Genomic DNA, 17639 nt, shown 5'->3' with positions numbered 1-17639 from the left:
ATTCTCCATCACCAGGGGGATGAACCAGAACAGTCCAGGTTTGTTGTCGTCTGGGACAACATAAGTACAAACTGGTTCACTGAACAGCCATAATTTGTTGTGATTCACCTCCACCAAACTCTCCATTACTGTTGAGTTCTTTTTGCCATGGAGGTGATCGTCAACCCCCCCAGTATAAATACATTCAGCAGGTGATGGAGGAAGCTTGATGTTATTTTGTCTTTTTGTGGTTTTTGTTGTTCATGTGTTTACAGTATATACAGCATTTGTTGCTGTAGTGTTCATGCAAAACCAAAAGAAAAACCTTCCCCTTGTATTTTACTTTATGGTGTAAATGTACTGAATATGCAGGAATAACCTCAGTATTTGTGAATATTCATGTATATGTGAGACCTCTGACAGACCATCACAGCAGACTACAAACTAAACACTCAAACACATGGTAGTAGTGTTTTGTCACTTCAGTGTGTAGTCACATTTATGAAATGCTAATCATCTGATATTTGTGTGTAGCGTTTAGATCAGGCGTACTCAACTAAATTTGTCCGCGGTCCAATTTTGGCAGATACCTGTGCCCTGAGGTCCGGTGCGGCGGGGGTGGCGAACGTAAGTTGTTGAGGGGGGGGGGGGGGGGGGGGGGGGGGCGGTGCGCGAACGGTGCGCGAACGGTGGAGGCGTTTATACTTTCGCGAGCGTCACTGCAGTGTTCTCCGAAACGATAGGCGTTTTGTCCGAAACGATATGTGGTAGAAACACCCCTCAAAACAGGGGAATGAACATTTACCTGACCAATTTTAATGTTGCTATATGTTTCAGGTTTGAAAAGTGCTGGAATTTAGGTTAAAGTACTTTAAAATGCTTGAAATTGTAACTACTTGGTTTCACAACAAATAGCTGTCTGACTGAATAGTTCTCTTGTATTAGGTTAACAAATACGAGCCTCTTGTAATTCCAGGACGAAACATGAGAGAACGTGAAGACGTGAAGATTGGGCGTTTTGGAAATAAACAACCATTAAATAATGTGATAAAAAGCGAATTATTTCGAGTATATGTATAAATATTTAACTTAATTATGTTTAACATGCTGGGAAATATTGAAATGGACCTTGAAAGTGACGTACAAGTGCTTTAATTCCACCTTATAAAGGTGTATGAACCCTGAAAACGTGACTTTGTTCATTGCGCTGAAGCGCAGCGCAAAGTTACAAAATTCAAGAGATGCACGACCTCTCGAACCGACAGCGCGCGAGACACTCGCGCACACGCGGAGCCACAGCGATTACGTAATTTTCGCCGCGCGGACCCTCGCGCCACTCGCGAAGCGTCAACCAGGCAGGCTTGTTGTTGAGCGGGGTGGCGAACGTAAGTTGTTGAGCGGGGGTGGCAAACGTAACACTCGTGACGGAGTGTTTTTTCAATAGCCCTGAAATAAATGCTACGGTTTTGTTTTGGTCCGTATCCAGTTAATCAGGAATGAGATTGGGTCCGGACAGGACTGCGTTCGGGTCCGGATCCGGACCGCGGTCCGCCAGTTGAGTACCCCTGGTTTAGATAATATGGTTTTGGCAAGAGTTGCAAGAGGTATTGTGTTTCTTGTGTGAGAAGTTCTTGAGTTCTTGTATGAGATGTTTTGCCTGTTGTGTGTGTAGCATTGGCTGCTGTGTGTTAAGTTTCGACAAAAGAGTCATAGTTTCAGAAATTGGGTCTTAGTGTCTGTATAGAACTGTAATGTCTCGCAAATATCAACATTTTAATATAAAGAATAAATATCTATAAATTAGGAAACTATGAAAGTGACCCATGTTGGTCCATTTCATTTTCTGTCTAATTAAATATCTGAAAAGCAAATAAGTGTTTATAACTCACGGCCCTTAAACATGCTCTCCAATATTATGAGTGTGTGTGTGTGTGTGTGTGTGTGTGTGTGTGTGTGCTGCATGAGTACACACAATTGAATGTGTGCTTAAAAACCTTGTGAAATGTTTTCCGGCCCACATAATTTCTCATTTTAGACAGATACAGCAGAAAACTGAAAATCTTAAAAATTTAAATGCTGATTACTGTATGAATGAAAATGACACTAATAGATATGTTACTGCATTCAACAGATCAGTATAAGTAGATGTAATGATGTATATGCTACATGGTAAACAAGCTAAGAGAATTCAAATGAAACTCAAACATCTAACAGGCATCTTCCTACTACATTGACATTTTTCCTTAGCCCTTATACAGGGCATATTTATCAAACTTCATAAACCTAATATCCAGAACTTAATCTCCAGAACCTAAGATCAGGTTCTTGAGGCCAAGGTTTGGTATTTAGAGTCTTGATTACTGTAACACTGTGTAAAGTTTAATGGTTTTATATTAAATATCAAGTCTGTAGATACAAGCAGAAAGAGTGATGATGCAGGGATCATGTGTTATTGAAATCCTCTTCACCTCCACATCGGTGAAGGTTGTGATTAATCGCCAGAGTGCAGCAGACGTTCGGTGTCGTGATCTGCGACGGGGAACCTGGAGATCTCAGATCCAGATCGAGGGCTGGTCTGCCTGCAGAAACTTTTGGCTCATGACGAGATGTTGGAAGTTGAAGAACAATACAGAAGAACACTATGACTGAAGTGTGTCTTCAGAGCAAGAGCTGAGGACCCAAGGACTACGTCCTGGTTGGTTAAACACATGGAACTGAACATGAGAAGGAATGTTCTTTCTGTGGAACAAAGCTATGAAATGATTCATCAAGCGTTTTCTTTTCTAGTCATGCTAAGGGAGTAGGTTTGAGTAAACACGACTGTAGGAGATGAATGGCTTCTCAAACAAAATCTTCATACGCAGTTTTTTTTTTAGTTCTGTAGTCCTGCTTTATGCCCGAGATATTGTGTGTTCACACCCGCACCAGTCAAAAGGCAAGAAGATTAGATTCTGCATTATCCCGCCCTTGGCTCACATAGTGCTCTAACGTTGACCGACATGTCCTGTAAGACATTACCGTTGAGCGGTGCTGCCCACCCACTGACCCTGGAATTATTTCTCAGCCCATTCGCTGGATCCTGTCTGTAGTCACAGACTACATTACCCATCAGGAGCTTTTGTTTTGTATCTGTAATCCAGGATGCTAACATTTGTCAGCGGGTACATTACCACGCACCATAATGTCTCCACGTCTGAAATGAACACTGTCAGTGGTCATGTGCACTGAGACAACTACCCCTGGATTCACACACACCGGTGTGATTCTACCCCTGGCATTTTTACACCAGCTGAATTACAGGGCGATTTGACTCATGTGTTCAGGGCTGTGGTGTATTTGGGCAACACGGTGGCTTGGTGGTGTTTGCCTCTCAGCACTGGGGTGTGGGGTGGTTCAAGTCCCTGTCTGAGTGGAGTTTCCATGTTCTCCCCGTGTCTGCGTGGGTTTCCTCCCACAGTCCAAAAACATGGAGGTTAGGTAAATTGGTGGTACCTGACAAAAATTCTCCCCGACTGTGTGTCTCTTCATGTTCAATAAAAACAGTTGTCTGAGCGTATGTGCACGAGTATGCTGTGTGCAATTGGCTGCTGCTTCTGTGACCGATTGTATAAGACTTGTAGCTGTGTTACAATTGTAAAGTGCCCTTGGGTATCTTGAAAGGTGCTATATAAATTGAACATTCATTCATACTGACCTACAGGGCTTGACCTCTCCCCTTAATGACCAATTATAAAACTGCTCAGTGATTGGTGGATTCTGGTGGTTATTCAAATCAGTATCCTGTTTACTAAGCAAAGTTCTTATTTATGCGTGATTGAACTGAAGCAGTTCTGATAACCACTTTTAGCAAGTCATGGGAAATCATGGCCATACCGTAACGTTTTTAAGGCTGTGGGAGTGCATGGTTCCTGTGTTTTCAGGGAGCACAGGGAACACGGAACGTCTTTGTGAGGGGGAGGAGGAATGTCTTAGAGTGGTTGGTGACAGCTGAGCTGAGCATGTGGGGTTCAGGGGTTGAGGTGGGGGGGGGCAGCTCTCTTTTGAAGTGTTGTCTGAGATGGACTGGTGGTGAAAATGGTGATGGGTAAAAAAAACCATGACCTCCAGGGTCAGTTGATGCTGGGGGCCTTTGTGCTGTTAATAGTGAGGCTACTCAAAAGAGAGAGAGAGAGAGAGAGAGAGAGAGAGAGAGAGAGAGAGAGAGAGAGACGGGGAATTCCTGGATTCATGTATAAAAGTTAGAACAATGACACTCATAAATGTTACTTGATGAGATTTGTTTTGCTTTATTATGTTAAAATTATATGTATGTTTGCACATGTTAGTTAAGGAACATACATGTTTTTTTTTTGCTTTAAAAAAAAGAAATAATAACAGGCTTGATATTTCATTTGTTTTATTTTACATTAAAATTTTGTGTTTGCTTAAAAGTTAATAAAGCGATACACACCTTTTCTTGCTTTTGAAATAAGCACTTGGATAATAACAGCCTTATTGAAAAGGCGTTCTGTACCCATATTTCAGTACTCAGCCTATAGGAACATCCGGGCATCTGTGTGATGGCATTATTCGCCATTCAGGAGCCATTTTGGACGCGGTTCAGCTTTTCCCGTGTCAACTCCAGCCTCTTCCCTTCGGCTGCGGCGTGCTCGGACAACTCGGGGGGAAACAACAGCGCTGTTTGTGTCCACTTTGTACCACTCCACACGCGATACTACCAGCGAGGACTTGCTGCTGTCCCGCCGATATGAAATCCTGCATTTGTGAGGAGCTACACTTTGTTGCTGGCATTCCCAGGGAGCGGGTGTATTGAGGAGGGTCTGTTGATAAACTAGTAACTCAACATCTCTCGGAGGCCCCGGGTCGTTTGTTAAACGTTCATGTGTTGCGGGTAATTATTTGTAAATGCTTTCCAAAGGAAAACGGCATAAAAGCCAGAGTCTTGCTCAGGTGTCCCTCGTCCCAGGAATATGTTTGTTCACTGCCTGACATTGGTACTTATTCGGGGAAGTTTGTTGGCAGGTAAGAGGTGTTTTTTTGAAGTGATTTTATATAAGTAACAAAAACAGTGTATCGATTTCAGTGTTTATGCCGCTGATCACAAAACACAAACTAACACCGGGGAGTAAGACCGGCGAGCGAAGGGAACGCGTGAGTGGATTCATCGTGCATAAACAGCTTTGCTTCGGTGTTTTTGTTCAACCTCAGTTTGCGCCGTCCCGCGTTCAACATCCTTTTCCTTCGTCATCCGCGTGTTTGTGTAACTTTCGAATCGCGTCTAAACACTCGAATTCGAATTTCGAACGCGTTCTAAAGTTCCACGCGCCCCGCGAGCGCGAGAGCAGCCACGCTCAAACGCGGCTCGTGCACAAAGAGAGTTCCGAGGCATGTCATGAACAGCTGCTTTTAACGGCGTGCCACGCCGCTGGTGGCGCTGTCACGTTTGCCGTCTTTTAAGTAACGCAGACTCTTGTATGTCCGGTAATCCCCCCGGTGTGTGAGAACAACCCACCCAATTGTGCTCCAGAAAGCATCCTTAATTTGCAGACCATTTGCTGTAATGTGAAAAGACGTTTGAGGGCGCCGTATCATAACTTCTTATTTGCGTAGGCCAGCTGTAAAAACTGCTACACAAATAAAATGACGTGTAGGTTACGTAAATAAATAAAAAGCAAATACGCTTATTTTCCTAACACTTGTACCATCTGCTCCGGAGAAAAGCAGAGAGTAATGTAAGGTTTTTTTTTAAGCTTGCATAATTCATTTGGAGATCTGAGTGTCGATACATTGCCATACGTTCGTGAGCTTCGTGTCTCTGTTTTTATGCCAGAGCATATGGGCATTCTCAAAATTTAGCCAACGACTCTGTTTGCTTGTGTCCTGCATGTGTTGTGAAGGAACCCTCCACCTCTGTGGAATCGTAGTGTTTCACCTGTTCCTTGTCATTTACAAACAATTTTCTTTCTTTAGTCGAACGGTTATTTGTGGAGCTGTGAAGCACAATGTACCTACTTTGTAATTGTAGTCCATACAATGTATGCTTCATAATCAACCACCACCCTCACTGTGTGTTTAAGGGTAAGGGGCGTCCCTTTCAAAACAAAACACCTGGGGAAAGTGGCTGTTTGGGATGTAACGGGTGTTATTCGCGTCAAGAAGCGTCGCACGCCGCTATACAGGCTATATATGTATGTGTGTGTGTGTGTGTGTGTGGTGTAATTTATGCATATATGTGGGGGGCGCACACACACACGCAACCTCATTTTTTTCTGTTCCCCCATTCTAAACATATGTGACCCAGTTCCTTGTGCGTTTTGTATGTGGGGAGGGGGGAGTTTGACGTATGGGGGTGGCGGTACTCGTAGTCTCCCCCCCCCCCCCCCCCCCCCCCACACACGTCTGGGTTTAATTGTGGAGTCTGTGTGATCGCTACTTTATTTAGGCCAAATTTTCTACCTTGCACCTCAGACGGGTTTAATGGAAGCTCATAAAATATGCTGTATATGTTTATGTTCATTCTGTACAAGAAGGTATTGGGTGCTATTTATTTATTTATTTTTAGCTGCTCACAATAACATCCTAATCATGTTTGGAATAGTTTAATAAGAAATGGTTAAATGTGTTTGTATTTGTTGAGAAGTTACAGAAATGTACTTGTTTAGTAAAGCTTTAGTGGAAATGTCTTTAATGGAACTGTGTGTGTGTGTGTGTGTGTGTGTGTGTGTGTGTGGCTTCCTAGAAATGGAAGATGGTATTTGTGTGACCCAGTATTTCATTGATGAAAACCGGTTTCTTCTCATCTGGGTACAGAATTGTAATCCTAGTGGTAATTAGACTTCGTATGATTCTAATCCATCTCTTTCTCGGTCCCTAAGGTCCAGCGTGTGGGGAGGTGGGCTCTAGAGAGTGCGTTTATTACAATGATAACTGGCGGGCGGAGCGAACCAATCAGAGCGGCTACGAGCGTTGCGATGGCGAGAACGACAAGAGGCAGCATTGTTACGCCTCCTGGCTCAACTCTTCCGGAACCATCCGCCTGGTAAAGAAAGGCTGCTGGCTGGACGACTTCAACTGCTACGACAGGTGATGGAGAGGGACAAGTTGCTTCCTTTTTATACCTTTCAGAAATACAGTAAACGACTCCGCCTGCAGTGTTTATTGTAGACAACACTCGCTCGTGGTTGGCGGCAGCCGATACTAAGCAGGCTAGGGCGTCTGCTGTGTTTTCACACAGTGAAGCGTCTCTGAGGGAGTCGTCGTTACTGAATGGCCTTCTCCCGTGTCCAATTAATGTGTTAACTTCTTTCGTCTGGTCATTCCCCTCGTTTAAAATTGCCGTGAGCAGACAGGAGTGCGTAGCCACTGAGGAAAGCCCGCAGGTATTCTTCTGCTGCTGTGAGGGAAATTACTGCAATGAGAGGTTCACACACCTGCCCGAGGCGGTCGCACCAGCAGGTGAGAGGGGCTGTCAGTAGACACCCTACGCCAGAAACACACATCCATCTAATTTGCTTCTCTTTGATGAAATATTGAACACAGCCAGGCCATCAGCTGTATGAAATCAATGCCTACATGTCTGCATAATTTTATGTTTACATATTCACTCAGTGTGTGTTGGGTGCTTTGACCCTTAACTGGGGATCGTATTTTCCTGTTGCAACGCTGATTGATTGAGTAATGAATTTGTGTGTGTGTGTGTGTGTGTGTGTGTGTGTGTGTGTGTGTGTGTGTGTGTGTGTGTGTGGCGGCCGCAGTGAAGATCCGGCCTCCCTCCAGTGGCTCGTCCTTGCTGGGGGTGCTGGTTTACTCTCTGCTGCCACTGGTGGCTCTTTCTCTGGCCCTGGTGCTGGCCTGCTGGACCTATCACCAGCGCAAGCCCAACTACGGCCACGTGGACGTCGGGCAGGTCGGGCGAGGCTGTTCCTGTCAGCCAAATCTCTCTCTCTCTCACTTTACTTACCAACATGTTATGTGAATGGAACATGTTGGAATTAGACCATTGGCGTGGACGTTTCTGTCACAAGTTATTCCAAGTGGTATATTTCTGTAAAGCATGTCTGTCCTGACGTGTTGTTGATAACCTCACCAACACCTTGGTCTGTTAGGAGGTGGGACCTGCTCCTCCATCTCCTCTGGTGGGTCTGAAGCCCCTGCAGTTGCTGGAGTTGAAAGCCAGGGGGCGCTTCGGGTGTGTTTGGAAGGCCCAGCTACTAAGTGAATATGTGGCAGTCAAGATATTCCCCATTCAGGTCTGCTTCCAAAAGCCTCCTTTTCTTTATAGAGCTGATGTAAACTCCTTAACACACTAACCCTACCAAATACGACCAGCAACGAATGCCATGCTTGGTTAACGTGTCTGTAACTGTAACTATGTGTAGAAGCTTGAAGCCTCTTCACAGTGAATAACTCTGCGTGTGTGTGTGTGTGTGTGTCTCCAGGATAAGCAGTCTTGGCAGAATGAGCGGGAGATCTACCTGACGGAGGGTCTGAGACACGAGAACCTGCTTCATTACATCTCTGCAGAGAAGAGAGGCACCAACCTGCAGATGGAGCTGTGGCTCATCACGGAGTTTCACGAGCGGGTAAAACAGTCGCTGCTTCCGCACCTTCACTCGTCCGTCCGGATCCTTCCTCCCTTCAGTCTTCCCAACTTTTGGCGTGTTTATTAATTTACTTATCTATTTATCTACTTATTTATTCATATACGGAGTTATTTTTGTTTGTTTTGTGCCTAAGGATTTCTTTTACATCAGTTATTTAACACTTGGGTCTCTCTCTCTATCTCCCCCTTTACCTCTCTCTCTTCCACCTTTACCCCTATCTCTCCCTCTACCTCTCTCTTCCCCCCTTTTACACCTCTCTCTTCCTCTACCTCTTTATCTCTCTCCCTCTCTCTTCCTCTACCTCTCTCTCTCCCCTTTACCTCTCTCTTCCCCCTTTTACATCTCTCTCTTCCCCCCTTTTACATCTCTCTCTTCCTCTACCTCTTTATCTCTCTCTCTCCCCCTTTACCTCTCTCTCTCTCTCTCTCTCTCTCTCTCTCTCTCTCTCTCTCTCTCTCTCTCTCTCTCTCTCTCTCTCTCTCTCTCTCTCTCTCCCTCCCTCTCCCTCCCTCTCTCTCCCTCCAGGGCTCCCTGACAGATTACCTGAAGGGCAACACGGTGTCGTGGGCTGAGTTGTGTCACATTGCTGAGAGCATGGCCCGAGGTCTGGCCTACCTGCACGAGGATCTGTCCTACAGACTGGAGCTGCCCAAACCCGCCATCGCACACAGGTGCACGAGCAGCCGCACAGCTGACGCTGTAGAGGCCTTCCAGGCCCTCAAGCTCTTGGGTGGGGGCGTGTGGTCAGGGCGTGGTCAGGGGGTGTGACGTCTGCTTGTGTTCTCCACAGGGACTTTAAGAGTAAGAATGTCCTGCTCAGGAAGGATTTGGCGGCTGTGATTGCTGACTTTGGCTTGGCTGCGCGCTTTGAGCCAGGCAAGCCACCAGGGGGCGCTCATGGCCAGGTACAGCCAAACAAAACACAAACCACGCCACGAAACCCGACACTGTAGGGTAATTTTATACTAAAATTTGAGTGTGGCTGTTTTTAATTTCCTTTAAACACTTTTGCCTTTGCACATGTGGTCTGGTTTCTTTTATAGTATCTAGACTGTTTTGTGTTGTTTAAGGTAATCCTAAACTAAACCCAAGAAAACTTTGTTTAACTCTGCTCAGTTATTTCATGAACAGATTGTTAACCAATGGATCCAACTTAAAATTATGGCACTTCGGTGTGGGCCCTAACTAACAACCTCCATCGACGCATCTGTGTGTCTGCTCTGCTGCAGGTTGGCACGAGGCGTTATATGGCCCCCGAGGTGCTAGAGGGCGCTATAAACTTCCACAGGGATGCGTTTCTGAGGATAGATATGTACGCTCTGGGCCTGGTGCTATGGGAGCTGTTGTCTCGCTGCACTGCTTCTGATGGTGAGTCCGTAAATCTTTGAAACTTGAACATCTGACATCATTTATGTCAGTCAGTCGGGGTCGGTGTCCGGTGTCTCTTGGGTTCTGTGCGTTCTCTGACCCCTGACCTTAGCGTTTCATCTCCAGGGCCTGTGGGCGAGTACCTGCTCCCCTATGAGGAGGAGGTGGGCCAGCACCCATCTCTGGAGGACCTGCAGGACATGGTGGTCCATAAGAAGATGAGACCTGTTCTGAAGCCCTGTTGGCTCAAACATGTGGTGAGGACCAAGGTTCCTGATTACAAGAACTTTGTGTAGATATATTAGTCTTTATAATGTTGAAGATCTTAATTTTAATTTAATTCTAATTTTCTTAGCCAGTGTATGGATTTCAGCTTCATATGCAGTGAACAGTAAATGAAGCAGTTGGTGTTTTGCAACATTCCTCCAGATTATACTTGTTTCTACTGGATCACACATTAATCAAACACTAACCTAACACTACATGCATGTTTTTCATATTTGACTGATCTCGTTCACGCAATCAGGCGTGACATGTCTGCGCTGTCCCGTCGTTTTTAATGTATACAACGTGAAGGGTTTTGACCCAGATTGGACGCACCGCGAAACCCCAGCAGGCCGCTAGACCCGTGTGTCCCGTGTCTCTCTGACAGGGTTTGGCCCAGCTGTGCGAGACCGTGGAAGAGTGCTGGGACCACGATGCCGAAGCGCGGCTGTCTGCCGGCTGCGTGCAGGAACGTATCGGTACCATCGCCCGGGCGACCAATACCAACAGCGGCTCTACCTCGGAATGCTTGGTTTCCATGGTAACTTCGGACAGCGACTCTGATCTACCGCCCAAAGAGTCCAGCACTTCAACCACGATTTAGAGGCCACCGCACCGCCGATCTGTATCCATAACAACTGAATGGACTTAGTCAGTACTCTCCAATAATGTGAACTCTGCTGCTGTTTTGATGTGTGTGTGTGTGTGTGTGTGTGTGTGTGTGTGTTTCGGGAGGGTGGAGTGTGGTTTGTTTTTACACGTCTGATCAGTTTCTTTCCAACCTCACACACTACATGTCTGCTGTATTCTTCCATTTGGAAAGCACAAATTTCACAACAAGAAAGCTGTCTCCTCACAGGACATTCAGGTGAGCACGTCTCAGAGCTGCAGCGTTAGCACACACGTTACCTCGTCTGTTTCGATTGTATTTTACAATTTAAATGTGATTGTTTTTACAGTATTTTTTCTAATTTTTTATCTGCCTTCACTCCACAAATACCTCCATCCAAGGGACTCTGCCTGTGAAACCCCCATTCCTCACGTTTGTGCCGCCGTGTTGGGTTTTGTCAGTAACCCAACAAAATGGAGGCAGAGGGAAAAACTGTTAAAAGCTTTTCCATTTGAGAGAGCGTGTTTTGTTTTTGTTTTTTTGTTTGTTTGTTTTAACTCTGCAATCTTTTTCTTCTTGTTTTTATAATTTTCTTTTTGTAAGTGTGTTTGTTTTGTTTTATGAAGACTGAAATGCTGGTTTGGGAGTCCGGCACGGCACTGGGTCTGAGACAGCGGGACTGTGTTGCTCTTCCCAGAGTTGATGCACCAACAGCGTTGAGCCTCGGTTTGTCTGATCTTGGTATTTTCACCCATCTGATTATTCCGTATGTTCGGAGGTGTAGAAAATAGAGTTGGTTGGACACATTGGATATTGACACAGGATTCCCTGGACTGCCATTGGTTAACTGGAAGTGTAGCATCTCCAAGCTTTTGGGGTGGGGGGTGTGGGGCACAGAATAAAATGGTTATTTGTTTCTAGAGACGTGGGAGTGATTCCAGCAAACTGGATTCACACATTCTGCTCGGTAGAGCAGTTATGTCAGAACGTTAGTGGACGTGATGGGACGCCTGTGTTTCTGACAGGTGCTGTTTGTATAATAAGCAATAGCACTGACACATCAGGATAAGAGGGAGCGTTTATTTGCGATATGTTACAGTACTCAGGTAAGTGTGTGTGTGTGTGTGTGTGTGTGTGTGTGTTAGTCGATAATCTTTCAAGTGTCTCACATGTATGTTTGCTTTTAATCGGTCATAGCTCTTATCAGTAGACCTGAGCTGTAAGGTCCTGTCAGTAGACTCGCTGATCGCGCCTTTGTGTCGTATGCAACGAGTTCTCCATGTAGCAAAGACTGAACGTCCGTTGTGCTGCTGTGTAGTCAGTGTAGACACTCAGTGTCGTGCTGCTGGGTGCTTCTGTGGAGTAAGTGATTGGATCCCTGTTGGCATGAAAGATGATTATTATAAAAAACCAAGTTCACGACAATAGAACGACCTCAACCGTATTTAAAACGTGCACCACGTTTGTCTCCCCTCGTTCGGTTTTATTTTTATTGGTTTTGTCATAGAAATTATATTAAATGTGTAGCTACTTTTTATATATTTGAGATTATTCTTTTTATTAAAGAAAGTGAAGTTTTTTTTTGTTTTTGTTTAAGTGCTGGGTTTTATGTGCTCACAGTGTACCTAATGTAAAGACTAGAGGTCCTTGTGCTTGTGCATAGCGAGTACACGTCATAGCAGTTGGCTTCCGATAGTATTGTTACTTTTTTATTACATAAAGGTGTAACCTACCTCATTTTAACCACTCTGGAATAATGGTGACCTTTCCGATCGTTTTTATTCAGCTGTGTTTGATTGTATTTATGTGAAATTTTAGTATAGGTATACAGTAGCATCCTGCCTAACCTCTTATCTGAGCCAGTTCTGATGAGCTTGACTAAAGCCCAAATCAGTTTACAATAAGATCAGGGATTTGACTTTCTGAAGTACCACAGCTGTGTGCAGGTTAGTGTGTGTGCCAAATTAAGAGTATTTACTGACCTTGACTGGTTAATATGAACTTGTTTAGCCACTGATTTAAGTACACTCCCAAAGGAATTGTATTGTGAACATGATTGTCATGAAATGAGCGATCCAGCCTTACGCTGATGAGGTGCAACCGCTCTGTGTGTGGTGCTCTACCGGTCAGATCTCTGTTGACCCTTTGCCTTCAGGCTAAGAAGTGAAAGCAGTTTGTTTTTGTTTTTTGTTGTTGTTTACTTGTCTTTCAGTTTATTCACTGCTGCTTATGTAATTGTTTCATCTTTAATTGGGTACGTGTTGTTCATGCCACATTCGATATTTTGTTTAATTAAAATACATCTGCAATACAACTTGCTTCTCAAAGGGTCTTTCCTGTGAGTGAGGAGTTTCTACAGCTGTTTTGTCTTCGACATTGTGTTACTGAGGCCGTTTCAAATTTAAAAGTGCATGACGAAGGCCTCTGGGTTTAGGGATAGCTGACACAGCTAGCTGTAACTACTCTGTACAGTCAGCTGTTCACTGACCACATTAACAGGTTTCAAACTGGTGTTACACTGAGACTGTGACCACCTGAACTCTTGACTGTACACTACATTCTTTTGCACTTAGTGTTTACCTACAATTCAGTACTAAATAGTTTTTACACATTTTACTGTATGCAGACAATTGACTAGAGTAATTGTGTGCATCAATCAGCAGACAGCCGTCACAAATCCCATCACATGGAAGCATTTTGGAGTTTAACTTATTTGCTATGGCGATACAGTGGGCTCACATTGATGTAACACAGTCTTGGCAACTGATAGTCACACTGATGTTATATATACACACAATAAAGTGTATGCTAGGATAAGGCAATTAATAATATCCATGGACGAGATTAATTAATCTGCAGGGGTGCGACGCCCACCTCACGTCACAAATGATTCATCCACCAGTTACTTGCAGTTGCACGTGTCCACCAGAGGGGGCAGTACGGTATGGACCCTCCGTGAAGAGGAGAACGGCGTGCGGTTCGTGACGGCGCAGACCGGAGCAAATCAACTTTGAATGAAACTTGAGGCAGCAGCAATTTGCACAGTTTGTGCTCACAGCACGTAACGTGGATGTTGGCGTGGCACGGCCAGGAAAGACAGTGAGTACGTCAAATGCTTCTCTTAACAGGCGTTTGTATTGATTTGACTTGGTGTTTGTATTCACTTAAGCAGACACTCCGTGTTGGAGATGTGTGGTTTGCTGTCACATCCCAAATTATGGAGCTCTTTCGCAAAATCAATTTCTTTGATGTCCAGTGCACGCACTCCCGAAGCCTGTGGTAGGAGTTCAGAGAGTTTAACTTTATTATACCGTTCTTCAGTGCAGGGAATCACATTGCTGGAGTAACTACCTTTCAGAGTCTTTTCAGAGACTCTTCATGTATTGCTACAGTATTGACTATATATGTGATGTTGATGATCTATTTCTGCAGTAGACTACGTGTGAGTCTGATCTGTTGAAGTATTCTGCAGACGTGAGTCCGTTTCACGCTGCTGTCTGATGTCTTTGCGAATAGTCTGTACACAGCGCCACTGCGCGGATGTGATGCGAATTGCATTTGCCCCACGTTGGATTCAACTCTGGCTAATTGCGATGCCTGTTGGTAAATGAATGTAGTAATTTTTTTTAAGTAATATTTTTGCCAATTTGCAGACGCTCTTATCCAGAGTGAATTATAAAAGTGTTTTCTCATCTGTAGAATGAATTTTGCTAATTGTTTTTGATATATTTATGTGGTGGTCCCCAGTTGTTTAGGATGCAACCCTGTACACATGGCAACGAGATGCCAGATTGGATGTTGGGTAAACTATACTATAATTTTCCTATTATACCTGTATCTATGTCATAATGCGTTTGTTGTTCATAGTCTTTTGACACTAGATGGCAGTGTTGTTGTGGGGTGGTTTGAGATTTTTAGACGCGAACCACCTCATGAACCTGGCTTGGAACACACACTCACATTTAAATATAATTTGTCATGAGGTGCTTTGCATCGGTGAGACCACGTGTCCTTGTTTTTAGGCTAAAGGCTTTTCAAGAGGGGATGTTCCTTTTTATAGACTTTGTATTGAGACCAAGCCTTTTTGTTTTTTTGTTTTTTGTTTGAAGAAATATGCTTTGCCCTTTCGATACCATGTGTGTTATATTTCAGTCAACATTACTGCAACTGCTCTTCTTGATAAATTCAATTGCTAATGACAAATTATAGCTCAACTGTACATTGGGGATTAAAAGCCATTCAAATACCATTCACACACAAGAGTTTCAAAACAAATGACATATTGCATGATTAGTTATTACATCCACTATCCATGTTAAATGACTGGAGTGAAGCCACACAGTGTCCTTGAATATGAAGCTAGATACACAATGCAGGGACTGTGTGTGTGTGTGTGTGTGTGTCAGTGAGTTTGGGATCCACACAGTTTCTCTCTCTTTCTCTCCGTCTCCTTCTCTATGCATTAGGTGAGTATTTGTCATAACGGAGCAGGGCAAACACTTAACCAGTTCTTTCCACTGGGCTCGTTTTGAGACTAAAGTATTTTCCATAACAGTTGGACTCTGTAATTCTCTCTTTTGTATAGTTTTTTTTTACTTTTTTGGAAGGTAGCACAATTGTGGACTCTTCAAATCCTTTCTTGAGAATCAGTTATACACCCATTATATGGTCTTATTATTTCATAATGAAACGGTAATTTTTACATCAGACTGCGTGATAAGACCATGGAGAATGACTGGTAAAGTAGGAGTGAGGAATGATGAACCATTGGGAAGTAAAAGCCTCCAGTGTTTGTTATTTAAACTTCTAAAGGTCAGAGAGAGAGAGAGAGATGTAATGCTGCCCCATGGTCATGTACAGGCTCTTGTTTGAACGACGCAAGTTTGAACTTCCTACATAGCAGGAGGAGTGCTAATGCGATTCTTCTCTCTCTCTCTCTCTACTCTTCACTATTGCCCTTTTTTGTGGTGATGCTGAAGTTGCCCCAGGGTTAAGCAGGCATTTCTGTTTCACAGTAGCCCGCCTGCAGCTTGGGCATCACTCTCTCTCCTTAGCCACCTCTTCTCACACCTTCTTTTATTCATTCTTCTCTCTCTCTCTTTTTCTTTGCTTTTTTTCGTCTTTTCCCTCTGGTGTCTAAATAAAGGCACTCACCTCCATCTTGGGTTTAAGGGGGAACCACGGCAACACATCAATAATTTCCCCTTGTGCACGCGGAGTGTCGGTGTGTTGGTGCGTGGGGGTCAGTGTGTTGTCAAGGTGACCAGCAAGCTAGGTAACATCATGTGACTCACTCACATTTTTTCAGACTTGAACCAGAGGTCATTCAGCTTCTGGCTGATATCACAGAATAATTTGTTGATTTTTCATTACTGTTTTGGCACACAATGTTGAGACGCAGGAGCTAAGCTCAGTAGCTCAATGTCGTAAGCACAACATCTCTGTTTATGACAAAAGTTATAACAAAAAAGGTTAATGCATCAACCTTCTCAACAGAAGGCAGCAGTGTGTTCAGTTCATCTCCTAATGGTTGTTAATTAATGTAATATTTAATTCTAATTCTGGCATTAATGGGATAGCAACCATTATCTTATTTGCTGGAGGTAGAGTCAGGTGTGTTGTGTATGTGTATAATAGGTTGGATTTTTACAGAAAGAAAATAAAAACAATAATTTTCATAAATATCCTGCTTTTTGGTGGTAATTTAATGTATTGCTTCCTTAACTTTTTGAAAATGAAGCTTTTGCCCCTTGGTTCACTGCCTAAGCCTCCCTCATTTGTTCATTTGAATATCAATTTAGGGCTCTGGGTTTATCCAGAACAAGCTTCTTGCATACCAAATACATTTTTTTATTCATGTCCATGAAAAATCTTTTGTTGTTGCTTTTTATGTTTAGAAAATGATTAAATTAATAAAACACATAATGTAATAGGAAAGCTTGTATAGGAACCAAACATTGGATTTACCTCATTATATTGAAATTTATTTTATTGAGTGTAGAAACATCTGAAAATGTCTATATCAGGGGTACTCAACTAAATTTTTTCCGCGGTCCAATTTTGGCAGATATCTGTGACCTGAGGCCGGGGGGGGGGGGGGGGGGGGGGGGGGGGTTTCAAGAGCCCATAAAAAATGCTCCGGTTTAAAATTAATTCTCCCGTCAAAATTAATAAATATGGTTTTTTTTTGTCCATATCCAGTTAATCAGGAATGAGATTGGGTCCGGACAGGACTGCGTTCGGGTCCGGATCCGGACCGCGGTCCGCCAGTTGAGTACCCCTGGTCTATATCAAATGCATTAATAGGATGTAGCCCACAATGTGTCAATCTAAGACTGACTTAAGCTTAATTCTGTGCAGTTATGGGCAACTAAAGACATGAAATGAAATTTATATGAAGAACCACAGGATACACAGTCCTCTCATTTCATATGTGGACTCACACATTACCATTCAGACGTGTGGAATCACTACCGAAAGGTTTGGTATCAGTCTTCCATTTTACACAATGCAAATTAATTCACATTCATTAACAATTTTTATTTGTGGGGTGGGGGGGGGGGGGTGTATCTCATCCAAAATGCTTTTTATGCCTGAGAAATTATTGAAAAATTACTGTACATAGGTAATTGCAGTGTTATTTAATACTTTATTTTAACAATGTACTTTAAGCAATAAAGAAAACATACAAAACTTTATATATATATATATATATATATATATATATATATATATATATATATATATATATATATATATATATATATATATATATATATATATATAGGTATTGTATATTTCAGTAATATTGTGTA

The 17639-nt window shown here is 43.4% G+C and overlaps 1 protein-coding gene across 1 annotated transcript; it reads left to right on the top strand.

Moving 5' to 3' along the window:
- Positions 1 to 4537: 4537 nt before the first annotated feature.
- acvr2bb (activin A receptor type 2Bb) lies at positions 4538 to 13165 on the top strand. The gene is made up of 11 exons (XM_076981772.1): positions 4538 to 5001; positions 6855 to 7062; positions 7325 to 7434; positions 7734 to 7885; positions 8085 to 8228; positions 8418 to 8561; positions 9108 to 9253; positions 9373 to 9487; positions 9812 to 9950; positions 10077 to 10207; positions 10603 to 13165. The coding sequence occupies exons 1-11, from the start codon at positions 4950 to 4952 to the stop codon at positions 10816 to 10818; spliced, it is 1557 nt and encodes a 518-aa protein (XP_076837887.1). The 5' UTR covers positions 4538 to 4949; the 3' UTR covers positions 10819 to 13165.
- The last annotated feature ends 4474 nt before the right edge of the window (positions 13166 to 17639 follow it).

Source organism: Brachyhypopomus gauderio, chromosome 19, assembly GCF_052324685.1.
Source record: "Brachyhypopomus gauderio isolate BG-103 chromosome 19, BGAUD_0.2, whole genome shotgun sequence".
Lineage (NCBI taxonomy): Eukaryota > Metazoa > Chordata > Actinopteri > Gymnotiformes > Hypopomidae > Brachyhypopomus > Brachyhypopomus gauderio.
The sequence above is the reverse complement of the archived record's forward strand: the minus strand, read 5'-3'. Positions and strand labels throughout refer to the sequence as shown.

Excerpts from the sequence above, each read along its gene's own strand:
- acvr2bb (XM_076981772.1), top strand. The coding sequence starts at position 4,950 with ATGTTTGTTCACTGCCTGACATTGGTACTTATTCGGGGAAGTTTGTTG. Across the intron at positions 7,435-7,733 it reads CGAGGCGGTCGCACCAGCAG|TGAAGATCCGGCCTCCCTCC; the intron begins GTGAGAGGGGCT and ends TGGCGGCCGCAG. Across the intron at positions 9,254-9,372 it reads AAACCCGCCATCGCACACAG|GGACTTTAAGAGTAAGAATG; the intron begins GTGCACGAGCAG and ends TGTTCTCCACAG.